At 43.6% G+C, this 14,939-nt stretch overlaps 4 protein-coding genes and 2 long non-coding RNA genes across 6 annotated transcripts; 3 read left to right on the top strand and 3 right to left on the bottom strand.

Annotated features, from left to right (window-relative positions):
- Positions 1-213: 213 nt before the first annotated feature.
- Positions 214-2,574, bottom strand: LOC115247287 (uncharacterized). Its single transcript, XR_003886343.1, has 3 exons — positions 2,541-2,574; positions 2,341-2,449; positions 214-333 (listed from the first exon to the last, which is right to left on the bottom strand). It is a non-coding gene; the product is annotated as an uncharacterized lncRNA (long non-coding RNA).
- ttc22 (tetratricopeptide repeat domain 22) lies at positions 742-6,406 on the top strand. The gene is made up of 10 exons (XM_003974410.3): positions 742-1,285; positions 2,029-2,468; positions 2,976-3,276; positions 3,403-3,458; positions 3,527-3,642; positions 3,747-3,865; positions 4,023-4,184; positions 4,308-4,460; positions 4,535-5,859; positions 6,311-6,406. The coding sequence occupies exons 2-9, from the start codon at positions 2,206-2,208 to the stop codon at positions 5,072-5,074; spliced, it is 1,710 nt and encodes a 569-aa protein (XP_003974459.2). The 5' UTR covers positions 742-1,285; positions 2,029-2,205; the 3' UTR covers positions 5,075-5,859; positions 6,311-6,406.
- Positions 3,788-5,889, bottom strand: LOC115247286 (uncharacterized). The gene is made up of 4 exons (XR_003886342.1): positions 5,873-5,889; positions 5,638-5,729; positions 3,915-4,082; positions 3,788-3,852 (listed from the first exon to the last, which is right to left on the bottom strand). It is a non-coding gene; the product is annotated as an uncharacterized lncRNA (long non-coding RNA).
- Positions 6,356-7,805, top strand: LOC101073173 (cornifelin-like). Its single transcript, XM_003974411.3, has 4 exons — positions 6,356-6,439; positions 6,805-6,901; positions 6,980-7,167; positions 7,239-7,805. The coding sequence occupies exons 2-4, from the start codon at positions 6,835-6,837 to the stop codon at positions 7,368-7,370; spliced, it is 387 nt and encodes a 128-aa protein (XP_003974460.1). The 5' UTR covers positions 6,356-6,439; positions 6,805-6,834; the 3' UTR covers positions 7,371-7,805.
- Positions 7,806-8,554: 749 nt separating this feature from the next.
- LOC101073404 (placenta-specific gene 8 protein-like) lies at positions 8,555-9,861 on the top strand. Its single transcript, XM_003974412.2, has 4 exons — positions 8,555-8,696; positions 8,878-9,034; positions 9,107-9,297; positions 9,368-9,861. The coding sequence occupies exons 2-4, from the start codon at positions 8,947-8,949 to the stop codon at positions 9,566-9,568; spliced, it is 480 nt and encodes a 159-aa protein (XP_003974461.2). The 5' UTR covers positions 8,555-8,696; positions 8,878-8,946; the 3' UTR covers positions 9,569-9,861.
- A 438-nt stretch (positions 9,862-10,299) lies between these two features.
- On the bottom strand, positions 10,300-14,799 carry ttc4 (tetratricopeptide repeat domain 4). The gene is made up of 10 exons (XM_003974413.3): positions 14,485-14,799; positions 14,226-14,343; positions 13,987-14,148; positions 13,827-13,904; positions 13,595-13,719; positions 13,417-13,503; positions 13,122-13,330; positions 12,879-12,960; positions 12,622-12,704; positions 10,300-10,751 (listed from the first exon to the last, which is right to left on the bottom strand). The coding sequence occupies exons 1-10, from the start codon at positions 14,593-14,595 to the stop codon at positions 10,652-10,654; spliced, it is 1,155 nt and encodes a 384-aa protein (XP_003974462.1). The 5' UTR covers positions 14,596-14,799; the 3' UTR covers positions 10,300-10,651.
- Between the last annotated feature and the right edge of the window lie 140 nt (positions 14,800-14,939).

The following is a 14,939-nucleotide window of genomic DNA, read 5'->3' as shown; positions in this document are numbered from 1 at the left end:
GCCTTTAATAATCCATCAGTTGAATTTGTTAGTGGAGATTATTGATAGTTACATTAAATAACCAGAAGTTGAAGGGAAATTTTCTACTAAAATCCCAGTAAAAAATTCTATATCTATAGTTTTATCTAGAATATCTTTCAAAAGCTTTTTAGCTTTAAAAAATGTAACTTTTTAGGTGTTCTTTATGAGAGTGATTTCTTACCCTCAAAAATGCCCCAAGTCACTAAATTTTGTTGTGAGGGTGGACAAACAATTCCACTCTGGCGCTTGGATACTTGGAAAATGTCACCAATCCCATCAACTGGTGCAGTTGTGCTTTGAGCTTAGATGTACCTGTGATGAGGCATCTTGAAATAAACTATTCAGATTCACTGAAGGCACAAATTAAAGTTAAACATGTGAAGTCTGCATTAAAAACAGAGATTAATTAATATTTAAATCAGGATTCAGGATTAGCATGGTGGTTCTTAACATGGGATCTATTGTTTCATCTGAGAAGGAGAGTACAAAACTGAGATTACAGCATCATCCAAACCTCCTGTGCTTTAAAAAAGGTTAAAAACAGCTGATAAACCACCTTTCAGGGAGAGTTTAGGGGCTTTGTTTGATCCTCTATAGTCCCTGTCAGTGAATCACCCCTCATCCCTGTTTCTTTTAAAAATATGCATCACTCCAGCAAAAACAAGAAATTAGGTTAACAAGGGGTTACGTTGAAAGCAAAAGCACCTTTATCAGCACGAGGGACACATTCTAATCCAGCTTTAAGAGCAGTATTTCTAAGGTTACGGGGATTAAGGGGGTCACCATCTTCTCCATAATACCTTTGTTTTTGTCGCCTACTCGCTGGGCTGTAAATATCTACAGTAAATTCTGCATTCATCTGCGTACTTGGTGCACAGAGACAAATCAAAGTTTCTGCATTGTTGCCAAGCAGCCAGCCTACCATCTGTGAGGGCCACCATGGCAACAGCAAATGTTTTAGATTTCTGTACTCCCACGTTGCACAAATGCAAAAAGGCTGCCCACGAAGAGCTACAATAAAGCGGCAGGGAGGTTGCATAAAACCTGCAGGTTCTCTGATGGTTCAGCAAACCCGCCTGCTGATGTGGTGCGGAGGCCCGAGCTATCTCCTCAGATCTGTGTGTGGCTGTTTGGGACCAAGCAGCCTAAAATACCCACTGTGTGTGTGTTTTCACCTGACCTTTTTCCCTTTAACCAAACTCATCTCTTCCTCTTTTCAGGAAACCTCCGACGTTCCTGAATAATTCATCGATCATCTTCCCAGGTCGGTGAGCAGCAGCTAAACACGGCTGCAGTCTGTGGTTTGTCATCCACTAGCGTTAAAATCAAAGCTTTAATCGACGTCCCAACATTTTGTCTTACGTTAAGATGCTTTTCTCCAACATGCAGAAATGAATGCACTCCCCTTTAAATTGTTTCTCTGCACCCAGTTTTGCATTTTGGAACATATTGTCATGATCACACATCGATGGCCTTACACATACTTTCAGAGAGGAATCTGATCATATCTATTATGGTATGTGATAAGTACAGTCTTTCGTTCTACAAACAAACATTTTTCTTTATATCGGCCTCAGGCATCATTAAAATGGTCGAAATTCTTTCATTATTGTACAAATAGTGAGAATGTTTTGTTTCCTTTGTCATTCTTGGTCTCAATGGTTTACATTCTTGTGCTGCTATGGCAACATGCAGAGTGGTGGAGGTGTAGTGTGTAGTGAGCTGCAAAATTCTAAATCACTATTCTCAAGCTTGAACTTCTAAATACTGTATAATTATAATGAATGTAATATTTTGTCAGAATGAACTTTAAGAGGCGTCAACTGATATTTCGATGGGATAAGAAACAAACTAACAGATTCACAAATCACTCATTCAAACGACTTTTTGGGCCAAAAGGCAAAAGACTTTTGACTCGTGGAAAAGGCAAAAATTTCACTTGGCTTGAAAAAGTGTGGGGCCGGAAATCGGTGTCCCTCCAGTTTACGCCACCTTCAACACTCCCAGGAATAACCTGTTGGACCTGTCGGCATCCAGATGACAGGAGTGGGTGGATGTGTTCAGTCACAGCACACAAGGCTAGGCAGCAGCAGCAGGTATTTTATTATGAAGGCTCAAAAAGGTTAAGAGAAGCTGAAATCGTCAGAGCTTCACCTCTCCGTTTTAACAGCAGCTGAGAAGAAGATGGAGGCAGAGAGCGCGGAGGATATCGAGTTTTTGATGGAGGACATGGATTACATCCCCGGACACTTTCACCTGGACCTCAACCTCAACTGTGACCCCGCTGGGCCGGCGAGGCTGAGACTCAGGGACACCTACCTGAAGCAGGAGAGCCTGCGGGGCGAGCTGGAAGCTGAGGTGGGATATCTGCAGTACGCTGTCCGCAACCTGCTCGGCCTGTTGGCCTTTCACATGGAACGGCTGGACACTGCGGAGGAAATATTCAGGTGAGGTCAAAAGGCTTTTGTTTCAAATAAAAGGCGGTTTCAGATGCAGAAGATTCAGAAAGATGGAGTCACCCTCATACACCGCTGCTGATGAACATGACACGCTAAACAGCTACACAGGATAAAGAGGCTTAATATAACCTTTAAATGAGTGGAGTAAATCATCAACCGAAATCATGGCAACGTATTCACAGATTTAAAAATGATTGGTGTCAGCATGTTTGCACTGAAAGGGCTCGTTTGGCTTAACAAATACACACGATGGACTCGAAATGTTGTCCTAGCGCAACTGCGATTGTATCTATTTTGTTAACCCTTGACAGACTGTGGTGAAACACCGCGATGCAACTACTCATCCAGGTGTGCCACAAGGGAAAAAAAAAAAAATCTTATAGTGAAACGCAAGAACCAGCAAACACCTGATAGTGATCCACATGAACCAGGAGGCTACGACAGAAATGCAAAATCAGTCCTATTGAAGCTAACCTGAGTTTGTTTGACTTTCAGAGGCATTTGTAAAGAAGACCCCGGTAACCTCAACGCCTGGGCCAACCTGGGATGCGTGTACGACAAGATGGGGAGAGAGCTGGACACGGCTGAGTGTGTGGAGAAAGTCTCACACCTAATGGGCTTAGATGGTGGGGGGGCCTCTCAGGAGGAGACCAGGCTCCTGGCTGCTCGATGTTTGGCCGAGCAGGCTTATGTCTACCCCCATGACGTGGAGCTGGGCAGCGAGGACGTCCTAAGAGAGAGGCTGACGGCGGCTCTCAGCCACTACAACAGAGCCCTGCACTATGGGGGTCAGCTGGTGAGGCAAGATCACATCCTAGCGGAGTAACACAATGCAAATATATGTTAATTTAGAGAGCACATCAAACCAAAACTCAGCATGCAGATGACTATACACATTGTTGACAGATCAGATGTTTTTCAGATACCAACAGAAGAAAAAAGAAGCTGGTATTTTAAAATGGCAACCATCTATATAAGGTAAAATCTAGAACCGAGGGTGAGCTCTGTGGAATATTGCCTTGTATTAACGTGTTCGCTTGCTGTAGACTGGATGACATTGTAAAGACCAAAGAGGACTCTGAATATTCCAGACTCTCTCACTACAACAAGGGCCTGAAACTTCTCAAAGAAACACTCAGGTCTGAGAAAACACGAAACAAAGGTGAAACCATCCTGAGAATCTGCGTGTAGCTTCCCTCTTGTGCCTTTGGAGAATATTTACAGACCAGGAGGAATCAACTTAAGCTTTGGATTCTGTTCCCTCAGCTCTTGCCTGGTGTTACGTTGGCGTCATGCTGGAGAGAAAGGACGAGTTCGACACTGTTCCCATGTCTGTGCACGACTGTGGTTTCTCAGCCTCTGATCCTCTGTCCTGTTTTGGAACAGTATGTTTACCCTCGTGTTCAGATGCAACATAACTCTGAACTATTTTACCTCCAGAATGTGGTAACTGCTGGGTGGAGTCTGAGATGCTCTTAGCTTCAGGAGAATGCCGTGGTGTGTTTTGACGATAACTAACAGCGAAACCGTCCGTGTGCTCAGGCCATAAACTTGGCCAGCGGCGATGCGTTCACCCTGAACCTTCTGGCAAAGATCTTCTTTCTGTTGGGGAAACATGAGATGGCCACTGGGATCTGCAACATGGGCCTCAACGTGCTCCCAGATCCAGAGTTCAACTGGCAGGCGTACTGCACCCGAGCCAAGGTACTGCAGCCAAAAATACACAGTCACAAGGCAAAACGGAGCGAATGGACACATCAAATCAGGCTCAGGAGTGATGAAAAGGTTTTGATAAGGGTGCGAGAAGCTTAACAGTTTTTCTTGTAGATCAACATGATGATCTATGTCAGGGAGTTGGAAGAGGCAAAATATTCCCAAGGTGGGCTCCCCGACCGACAGAGGCTCACTGCGGCCAGGCAGGACTTGGACAAAGTCCTAACAGTGCGTCCGTGTCTTCGGACCCATCTGGAATTGGCCCAGGTAAAGATGCAGATTTGTAGTGAGCAGCATGTCCACCAGCATCAGGAAGTTCAGTGTTTGTGGCTCTCCCTCAGGTGTTCTACTACATGGGCGTAGATGCTCTCCAGGAAAGCCTTTTGGTGGACGAGGCTGCGGTCAACAGTGCACTGGTCAGTCTGTCTCACGCTCTACAGCTGGAGCTGGGTGAGAGCCTGCCGGATCTCCACATGCTCAGAGGACGCTGCCTCCTGTTGAAGGGTGAGGAGCAAAACGCTGCCGACTGCTTTAAGAAGGCCATGGAGTTGGAGAGACCAGGAAGCAGGGACACCACAGCCCTGCGCTGCCTCCTGCAGGCTCTGGTGGCTCTGTTCATACAGGGAGGCCCCGACCCCAACCTCACCATCACGCAACTGGAACTGTGGCTGCAGAAGGCCGAGGAGATGTACCCAGAGGACTCTGTGAAGGCAGAGCTGAGGCGTCTTTACAGGACTCACACATCCGAGGTCACGGAGTTATCCAGAGCTCTGATCCAGACAGGAAGGCTGAGTCTGGTGAGACGGTTACTGGAAACTCTGGTGCCTAAACAGCTGGTGAAGAAGAAAGCTGCACTAGGAAGGTCTTTCTCCTATGCATGAAATAAAAGTGACTAAAACGATCCAGAGGCCTAATATAGAAGCATTTCACAAACTAACAAAAAGTCAAGGACAAAGATGCTTGTCAAAGGCTGACAAGTATTCTATACTTTGTTATATTTGTTCTGGTGTGAGGACACAGAGGTGCTGTGGTCGGTTCTATGCCTTTCTCTCTCCTCTCTTTTATTCTGGTGCTTTATACAGCTCCTTCACACGGACCACAAACACACAAGATCCAATAAATGGTTACTCTAAGTTTCTGATGGGTGGGTGGATGGATGGATGGATGGATGGATGGAGGGATGGATGTGTGCCTACCGACCTGTCCGTACTCGAGACATTTGAATGCTCTTCCACTAGTAACCACTAGGTGGAGTCATACACCATTTAGTTGTAAATCCAGGTTTCATTGATTGAAATAACTCCTGAAATAGTATAAATACTTAATCGAAATCAGGATTTTAAAAGGCCAAAACAATGTTTGTTTTTGAGGCAAATTACGCGTTTCTTGTAAAACGCTAAATAAATTAACTGAAACACATCTGTTGTGCATATTTTGATCATACTTGTGATGATGCAGCGCGTATGTAGCTGTGGTCGGGGATGTCGGACGCTCAAGGAAATGGATGAGGCTCAACACCACACCTTCTCTAAGCTTCTGTGACAGAGGTGAAACACAGCACCGTGTTTACACTCAAACCGGTGTGTGAAGAAGTCAGGCAGAAACTTTATATACCCAAAATAGGTCTGGTTGGTACAAAGCATGCCAATATTAAGGAAGACTACAGGTTTGTTGCCTACCTTTAGCAGAAGTTGTGTCTTTGGCTTCTCATTAAGCATCAGAGCAGCAGAGAATTATAATAAATGCAGAACAGCTGCAGCAGGAGGGGGAGGGGTTAGATTACTGTCCTGGAACAATTTAACAATTTTTAAGCCTTTGTGATCCTCCCTGTTATATGGTGCACTTTATAAAACCTATTTTATTTTTTGGGGTTCTTTAAATGAGTCGGCTTTCTTTTCCGTGGGCAGGCGTGAGCGCCTCAGGTGCTTTTAGGGTGGGTCAATAAGCAGAATACTGCAGAAATACACCCGTTCAATCTGCAGACTTCAATGCATTTTTCAACAACAACGGAAAAGAAATTGCTTTCCAACCGTAATAAAGTGTGGAAGAAAATGTGAGGAGTGGAGAAATGTTCATAAATAAACACTTGATTTCCATGCCTGCGTTTGTTTTTAAAGCACTAGTGGACCCAACACCTCTGACTTCAGGTTCGACTGCATTGTTTCAGATTTTGTTCAACATACTGTACCACTCCTCTCGCCAGTCATACTTCTGTCACTACCTTCGAGGTAACTAGGCTTAATCAGGTAAGGTTACAGGCTCGCTGTTAAAAGAGACAGTTTTGCTTGCTTTATTTTACAATTTAAACCGACCTTAATCAAATAAATCATATAGATTATGAGTAATTTACCACGCAAGGTTATAATTATGAATTTGAATGACAATATAGGACTGCTGAGTGGATCTACTTATCATTGAGTTGTGCTTGTGCCTAAATGCAGATGTTTCCAGAAAATTGACTCAGCTTTTTTCTCCCCAAAACAAGCTGATTGTTTCTGAATTGACCCTGTTATGATGAGAAATATAAATATAAAAATACAGACCAGATGAAATTGTGCCTTATAGAGTTGCTATGTAAAGTTACAAATCTTCATTTCTGCCCATTTCGTAGGTGTTTTTGGTCTCTGTAGTGTAGGAAACAATGGCAGTGCACGCAGTGACTGAATGGAGCAGCGGCCTCCTTTCATGCTGTGATAACTGCAGTTCTTGTAAGGATTTGTCCCAACTAAATGAACATCTTTTCTCCTTCCCTGTGGAGAGTTTGCTAAAGGCTGCTTGTTTTTCAGGCTGCTACGGGTTCTGGTGCTGCCCCTGCCTCGCCTGCACGGTGTCAGGGATGGTTGGAGAGAACCGCTGTCTCCCATTGTGTGACATGTTCAGCCCCGCCATCCTGTCTTCCTGTGGGGTGCCACTGTTCATTCCTCCCGCTCTCCTGTCCTTGAGGGTCGGAATCCGGCACAAATACGGCATCAAGGTAAAGGACGTGCGAGACCGATGCCAGATTGACTTGGAATAAAACTTAATGTGCTAAAATGTTTTCTGCAGGGTTCTTACTGCAGGGACATCATGACTTCCTGCTTCTGCGTGTGGTGCTCCTGGTGTCAGATGCATCGTGAGCTGAAATACCGCAAGAAGAACCCCACTGTGGTCAACATGCAGCCGACCCCAGCCAAGTAGCCTCCAGGAAACCCTCCTTTAGACCACTAAAACCACTTTGTAGGAACTGCGGTTAAGAGGGACCTAATCAGAGCACTGGGTTGATTTTAAACTGCGTGGCACATTTTGAACGTTTGGTTCCTCTACTGGTAATTGTGCAGCATGAACATAAAATTAAATCCAACATCAGTGCTGTAAAACTAAATCATGTGGATGGCTCCATTCCTAAATGACCAGAATGCTTTTTATTTTCTTTTGATTTGGTGGTAGAGGTCCAAGGATATAATCTTTCTCACCTTTTCCAATAAAAAAATCTATCAAAGTGATTATAAAAGTGATTTATTGTAGATTATTCTGTTTTATCCACCAGTTTTGTGTAATAACTATGCAAAAGTGTTCATCAAGTATATTTAAATAAATAAATGGATTCTATGTCAAACCATCATTGGACATCATGAGAAGAAATAACTTTTTCTGTCTGTCTCCTTAAATGTAAAAATAGTGAGCAAACTTTGCGTGAAAACACCAGCAGAATGTATCAAGCCTCCAATATTCTGTATTATTCCCCACAAAAGGACTTTGTTCAGGGTTTGACAAGAATAAAAAATGGAAAACTGAGAATCACTTAGGAATGTTTTAATGCTGCCCAGGATCAGCATCATTGTAATGGAAGAGTCCTTCCTCAGAACACATCGTGGTACCAAGACATGATTTACCAGATCAGAAAGGAAACAAAAAACACCACGCATGTGACAGCTCATAAGGGGCCTTCTCAGCTGAGATTCATCACTGCCTCACAAACGGAAACGAGAGAGAGCAGAATTCTTCCAGCATGTCTGGAACGTCCTCCCACTCCTCTGGGACTGTCAGGGGATGTTCTGAACCAGCAGGTTTGTGTCGACGGGCTTGTCATCAGCTATCAAAAACAGGGCAGGACAGACCAAACCCTGCTCATTTGACTGACGTGATGATGTGGACTTTACTCCTTCTCATCGCTTCAGGACAGATCTTCTTGATGGAGATCTGCTATCGAGAGTGTTTTAATAAGTCGCAGCAGCTTTATTACGCCGGGCTCGCTGTGATGGAAGCGCTGGGTGTTTGTGATGATGTAAGATGCAACACAGGAAACATTAGAATTTGATGTGAGTGTGAAGACATTCCTTAAAATAACTACACACGTGTCATAAAGTGCAGCTGTACAGCATTGTTTATGTTACATCCTTTGACCTGACAGACACACACACGTGCGCACGCACACGTGACGTCACAGCTGATCCAGAGTGTAACCTTTTAGTCACAGCTTCAGTTCAGGGTTCAGGATCTGAGGAGGCTCTTCAGCTCTGTCAGGTAAGACCTTTAAATGATGAATGTTTCATCTGACACCCGGTCAGAGCGATACAGGAGAATATTCCACAGTGGGGGGGGGGGTACATATTCTGTAGTTAACCTCTATTGAGACTGACTTTAGCGTATAAAGAACAGACAACTAGCCTGCTGCCATTTGGTCTCTCCTTTGAACTTGCTGCAGATCAGTCAAGGCTCTAGAGTCCCCGATACATGAAGATTTAGATTAGAAGTGCTTGTCTGTGCGGACAGAATGAGAATTGAGCATCTGCCAACGGCTCCAGAACCGTGGACAGACTGGCACACCAGCGTGTGCGACTGCTTTGAAGATGCCAGCACATGTAAGGATCAATGACGCCGACTGGTCTTATCCAGCGCGTGCACCACTCTAGCGTGTCTGTGTGGTTCTGCAGGCTGCTACGGCTTCTGGTGCTGCCCCTGCCTGGCGTGCACGGTCTCATCCAGGTCCGGGGAGAACACCTGCCTCCCGTTATGTGACCTTTGCAGCTTCAGCCTGACTGCAGCCTTCGGGATTCCGCTGTTTGGCGCTCCTCCTGCCGCCTTGGCTCTCAGGGCTTCCATTAGAAACAGATATAAGATCAAGGTGTGATGCGAGCGGAGCAATTTCCAAAACTCTGGGTGAGGATTAAAATGCACCGTCTCACTTTTGTCAGGGGTCACTCTGCAAAGACGTCGCCGCCTCCTGTTTCTGCGTGTGGTGCTCCTGGTGCCAAATGCTCCGGGAGCTAAACTACAGGAGGAATAAACCCACCGTCATCAACATCGTCAGTGTGCAGCCAGCTTCAGCCGCGCAGCCTAATCCAGTGATACACACATACCCGCTACACACAGGGGTGCTGGTGGCCCCACGCTGAGCCTCCCGTCGGCCTCGCCGGAGGAAACGTGAGCGCCGCTTGTTTTCTTTCACACAAAACGACTCTGACATTCCACTAATTTAACCTCTAACTCAATTATGAGAGCAGATGCAGATTTATCTTTACAGGACCACTACGGATGCTGTGTCAAAAAATAAAGAAAAAGATTTGACTGCTCGTGAATGATCAGAAACTGCCTGATACAAAAGATAAACTATTTCATATATAATCATTGCTCAGCTTTTTTTATTCCACAAAATGTTGGATATAAAGTAATAAACCTGTTAACCCCACTTTCACTATTATTATTCAAGTAATTCTGAGTAAAAACTGTGTTGGTAAATGTGAGAAGCAATATTCAGGTGATACATGGACCTAAATATCAAGAACCAATATGTGACAGATTAGTCAATAATTTTCTCCTGCTTATTGACAAATATCCTAAACTTATTTAAGTGCCTGATTTTATATGCAGTTTTTTTAATTGTCCCTGTTAGATGAGAAACATCCACGATTATGATGTGTTGTGGTGTAAACTAGTCTCAGCAGAGTTAAAGGTTACCACAGAGCCTTGTTGACTCATTTCTGATTGTTATTGGTTTGGTCTGCGTTTACCTGTTTGATTTTATTGTTTTTAAATTGATACGGTTTGTGGTATTTAGGTTCAACCCTGTTTTAGTGTTTAATGGTGCATTTTTATGATCAAAGAAAGAAAAAAACAGTTGAATGCATTGATGTTTAACTGTTTAAATTTTTGCACCATTTATTTACAGCCAGTCTTTAGGTGTGATGTAGTACAGATGTAGAGCTGGTTTGTTTTCTTTGCATGTCTGAAGCTTTTAAGAGGGAAATACAAGTGTAAAATCATCGTCAATGGTCGATTTCAACGTGAACCTTTCCACAATCTGATAATCTCTGGTAGTTACCATGGTGATAAAAACAGATTAAAAAACAGCCACCTGTGTTGGACCAAACCAGACACATATATCTTACTCTGTCATTTCGGTCCCGGACTATTTTTTCCCCGTTACGCTTCTTAGATGATTGAATTTCATAATCATTTAGATTTGAAGTATGATCTTCTCAAGGCCTGTGTATCTTCTTCCCAGTTAAAAACTGCTTAGAGAAGGTGGAACCCTTCACCAGCACGATGAAACTGGGAGTGCCTTCCTTCACAAAGAGCCTGTAAACATAAGATGGGAAATCAGACCAAAAAAAAGTTAAAACACAAATCATAACAAAGACTTATAATTCTAAAGTGTCCTCTTGTACATGCCTCGAAAGCACTGGACTGTAGATTAAAAAAATGAGCTATAGGAGCACAGAAGAAGAAAAATTTGGTGAAATTCGAACAGCACTTCCCCCCTTTGTTTCCTTAACAGGAAGAGAGACAGTCAGCAGCAGCCAGGTAATTTAATGAAAATGTCTGCAATAATCAGAGCAAAAAGGAGCCACAAATGGGCTCAGAGGGAAAAGAGTCATCATTTGACATGACCATAAAAATCACTATCAGCCTTTAGAACCAGGAAAACAGGCTTGGCATGGCCACATTAGTAATCAACGGTGGGTGAAATGGTTAAAATAGAAGATCAGGGAGACATATTGACAGATATCAGCTGAGATTTTGTCCCTGGAGGTCAGCTTGTCTGTCAAAGCAGGAACACCCCCTCCATCAGTCACTGATGATTAAGGGGTGTGGTGCAAGTGTGTTGTGCACCAGGCTGCTCCACCTCTAGTCTACTGGCGCTTGTTTAATTGTTATTCTGAAGTGTTAGACCAGACCGGGTGGGAAAGGCATCTGTGGTGGTCTGCTGTGATCTAAAGAGGTTTACACATGGAAATTGGCTGTTTTTGTCCGATTTTCCCCCTTCCCGGCCAAGGACGGGAAATGGCCGATTATCTTATGTCGTCTAAGATTATCCTGCATTCTCAGGCGTGTCAGGAGCAAATTTGTCCCGATAATCAGGGCCAACCATCGTAAATGTTCAGTCTTTGTGTGTGTGGTCAAAGCTGATGACTCCCAAGTCAGGAATTTGTGAATTGTGACAAGGAACGGAATGTAGCCAATCAAGAAGGGAGCTGAGGAACACAAAAGCAGGAGACCCCAAGGTAGTTTTCTCTGTCAACTGGACTGGGTTTCTTCTCTTATCACTGGGTCTCCTGGAATGGTGTGAATGGCCACCACCTCTGTTTAAGGATGGTTTTTCCAATTTAAACAGAGGTGGTGGCCTGAGGCAATTCCTATCACCCACATACAATGCAGTCCTCCACTCCTTCCAACAGCAAAACAAACATTCACACCATTCCAGGAGACCCAGTGACTCATCACCATGTGATCCAGCAGACAAATGGGAGACACCTCAACAGAAACTAGGTGAACGACCCGACCAACGACCCTGCTAACGACTCTCAGGTGACCACCCAGATCATTAGCATGCAGATGGTCCACAGGGGCTATATATTTTCAAGCTCTCTCCCCAGCGATTTCAGAACTGAAGAAGCCTTCTGGATAGAAGGCGAAACGTCTTCAAGAGAAGAAACCCAGTCCAGTTGACAGAGAAAACTACCTTGGATACAATGACCTGGATGACTGAGAATTTACACAGACAAAAGCAGGAGAAAATAAAAACAAGCGCACATGTGCATGCTGCTCCTCTCTCTTCTCCTGAGATAATGGGAGCAAACCACACACACAGTACGATCAAAACCGTGTGTGTGTGTGTGTTGGGGGGGTTAGAGTTAGGGTTGGGGGGGGGGGGGCTGCAATGCATGCATTCTGATATTGTCTAAATATCCTTCAGAGTTTTACGCCTGAAACAGAACTAAAGTTGGGCTTACTGAGGACATAGAATATGCCAGGATCTCTAAGATGGTCTAGATCTCTTTGCCCAACTGCTGACAGGGAAAGTGGTAGACAAACTTTTGCCCGTTTGCTTGCAGTGCAGGGACAAAAGTGATGGTCACAGCGATTAAAATGTTTAAGCAGAACCACAAACACAGTGTGCTGCCACCGTGAAAGAGGTCAAAGCTACAGAAAAAGAAACAGGATGTACCTTTTATGCTGCAACACTTCCAACAGGGAAATCTCTGGGTTGACTTCATATAAATTCTCTGTCATTTCATCTTCAAAGTACAGCTACAAAGCGAGACAAGGGAGATTTGATGAATTAGAACAGAAGTGAAACTAATATTTCTGATAATAATATAACAATCTATTCTATTTTTGAACTTCAGGATTGCGAAAAATAAATAACTGTGAATAACATTTTCAAATAAATAAAACATTCGGGCTTTCAGTGGGGATACAAACCTGCAAATTTTGTGGAAGATATTTTCGGTCCGCATCCCAGGGCGGAAGTTCTTCAAACATCAACGTTAAGTGATCCCTGAAACTGAAACGAGCAAGAAAAAGAAACAAAGATGACTGCGACCCGTTCATTAAAAAGTACAGTCTAAAGATTGATTCATTTTTACAGCAAAGGTTAGCAACAAATGCTAACTGCATTTATGTTGTCTACATTGAGCAGGAAAACCAAGTGAACAAGTGTTTTACCAGGTGTTCTCACAGAAAGCAGAGATGAAGTCAGTCTGCTGATGTTCAGGATAGAGGAAGAGAACCGGCCAGTGCAGGGAGCCCTGCTCATCCAGGAAAACCTGAGCACCCGTCACTGTGCTCGAGCTCAACGCTGTGGATGAACCTTCGTCTTCACTATCCGACCCGCGCTGTGGTTTCACAGGTTCAAGGAGCTTAATGCCTCGATCCTGAATATTCACAGAAAAAAAGTCAGTTGTTGGATAGGTTCAACTGTTCAATTATGGAAGTATAAAATCAGAAATCTGAACCTCACCTTTATAGCGGTTTTAAGTGCTTCTTCCTCATTGTGCAGCTTCTTCTCCTTGAGTTTGGCCTTCCTGGCATCTCTCTCTGCAGCTCTCTTGGGTACAAAAATGAGGTGGTTACATTTGTTTGGAACTACCAACCTCCAAAATTTAGACAACCCCCCAGCTGTTTAATAGAATTTATACTCTGTGTTTATCTGCTGCTGTTCTCAGCTCTAGCAACTTGTTGTCAGCAGGATGGGCTTTGAGTCCCTCATCACACCACTGGATGGCCTCTGCATAGATACGCAGCGCTATGCAACACTGAGCACCTGCATAATCACACACACACACACACAGAATTGTTTTATCTCTTTTGGGTAGCAAATTGCCAGTGGAAAACACGCACATGGTGTATTTTTTTTCTTCCAATACACACCTCTGATTAAGGCTTTAAGATGGTTTGGTTTGATTTTCTTTGCAGCTGCAGCATCATTCAGTGCAGAGCGCATGTTACCTGTGCCACAGAAACCAGATAAAAGTGTATGAACACATCTGGTGTCAGAACATACATGCAAAGTTAAAAAAGTAAAAATTACCCAGGTGGAAATGTGCTGCAGCCCGGTTGGTGTAGAGAACAGTGTTCAGGTCATCGTCCTCACATTTCTTCTTTAATGCCCCACTGTACGCCAAGAAAGCTTTCTCGTAGTTCTTCTCTTTGAAAAACGCATTTCCCTCATCTTTCAAACTTTTTGCTTGCACTGTGGAGTAATTATTAGAATAATTATCCCAAAAACTGCTTTCCTGGTGACATTGTTCTGTGCTCCAGGTCTCCTACCTTCTGGAGGTCTGTCGTCATCGTGGACAATCGCCTGTAGACACGCTAATTCGGGGTATTTTTCAGGATCAATCTCATCTGGGGCTTTTTTCATGAACATTGGTACTCTATCAAACTCCTGTGGCATGAAAATATCATTTTATCACGGATATGTCGAAAACCAGTTAGCTACGTGTTTATGGTTAGAAACACTGACGCTAAAACCTACTATGTGCGCCAGTAATGCTCTGATCCACAACAATAACCGATCATTTCTCACCTCTTCCCAGTTGTCTTCGTTAAATGCATTCTTGTATTTAATCGTTTTAAATTTTTCCATGAACTCATCCATGTCATCGTCGCTATCATGTTGCAACCCCGTGGACGCCATTTGGGTAAATAATATATATATTTTTTAAAGTTCCAAGAACTCTATTCAGTGTGTCAAAATCGTGACCGTATCAAATTATAAACTCAATTTTTAACCTATATTGCAAGTTTGATTGCTCCGCTGTACACGCGTGCATTAGGCGGTGCAACGCGAACAAAAGTCCGTGTGGAAACACAACAATAGTTCCACCACTGCAACCGTGAGTTGGTAGTTGTAGCCTCCCTTTGGATGATTACTTCTTTAAATCCGTTCATTATAGTTAATGACATTTTAATAAATGTAATTGGTATCTATAAAAAGTACTAGAATTATCAAAGTACTTAATAGAGCAATTTTTTACAATA

The sequence above is a fragment of the Takifugu rubripes genome, chromosome 20, assembly GCF_901000725.2.
Source record: "Takifugu rubripes chromosome 20, fTakRub1.2, whole genome shotgun sequence".
Classification (NCBI taxonomy): domain Eukaryota; kingdom Metazoa; phylum Chordata; class Actinopteri; order Tetraodontiformes; family Tetraodontidae; genus Takifugu; species Takifugu rubripes.
This window is presented reverse-complemented; position numbering and strand designations above follow the sequence as displayed.

Excerpts from the sequence above, each read along its gene's own strand:
- ttc22 (XM_003974410.3), top strand. The coding sequence starts at position 2,206 with ATGGAGGCAGAGAGCGCGGAGGATATCGAGTTTTTGATGGAGGACATG. Across the intron at positions 3,277-3,402 it reads TGCACTATGGGGGTCAGCTG|ATACCAACAGAAGAAAAAAG; the intron begins GTGAGGCAAGAT and ends GATGTTTTTCAG. Across the intron at positions 3,459-3,526 it reads ATGGCAACCATCTATATAAG|ACTGGATGACATTGTAAAGA; the intron begins GTAAAATCTAGA and ends CGCTTGCTGTAG.
- LOC101073173 (XM_003974411.3), top strand. The coding sequence starts at position 6,835 with ATGGCAGTGCACGCAGTGACTGAATGGAGCAGCGGCCTCCTTTCATGC. Across the intron at positions 6,902-6,979 it reads CTGTGATAACTGCAGTTCTT|GCTGCTACGGGTTCTGGTGC; the intron begins GTAAGGATTTGT and ends CTTGTTTTTCAG. Across the intron at positions 7,168-7,238 it reads GGCACAAATACGGCATCAAG|GGTTCTTACTGCAGGGACAT; the intron begins GTAAAGGACGTG and ends TGTTTTCTGCAG.
- LOC101073404 (XM_003974412.2), top strand. The coding sequence starts at position 8,947 with ATGAGAATTGAGCATCTGCCAACGGCTCCAGAACCGTGGACAGACTGG. Across the intron at positions 9,035-9,106 it reads CTTTGAAGATGCCAGCACAT|GCTGCTACGGCTTCTGGTGC; the intron begins GTAAGGATCAAT and ends GTGGTTCTGCAG. Across the intron at positions 9,298-9,367 it reads GAAACAGATATAAGATCAAG|GGGTCACTCTGCAAAGACGT; the intron begins GTGTGATGCGAG and ends CACTTTTGTCAG.
- ttc4 (XM_003974413.3), bottom strand. The coding sequence starts at position 14,595 with ATGGCGTCCACGGGGTTGCAACATGATAGCGACGATGACATGGATGAG. Across the intron at positions 13,331-13,416 it reads CACTTAAAACCGCTATAAAG|GATCGAGGCATTAAGCTCCT; the intron begins GTGAGGTTCAGA and ends GTGAATATTCAG. Across the intron at positions 12,961-13,121 it reads GCTTTCTGTGAGAACACCTG|TTTCAGGGATCACTTAACGT; the intron begins GTAAAACACTTG and ends TGCTCGTTTCAG.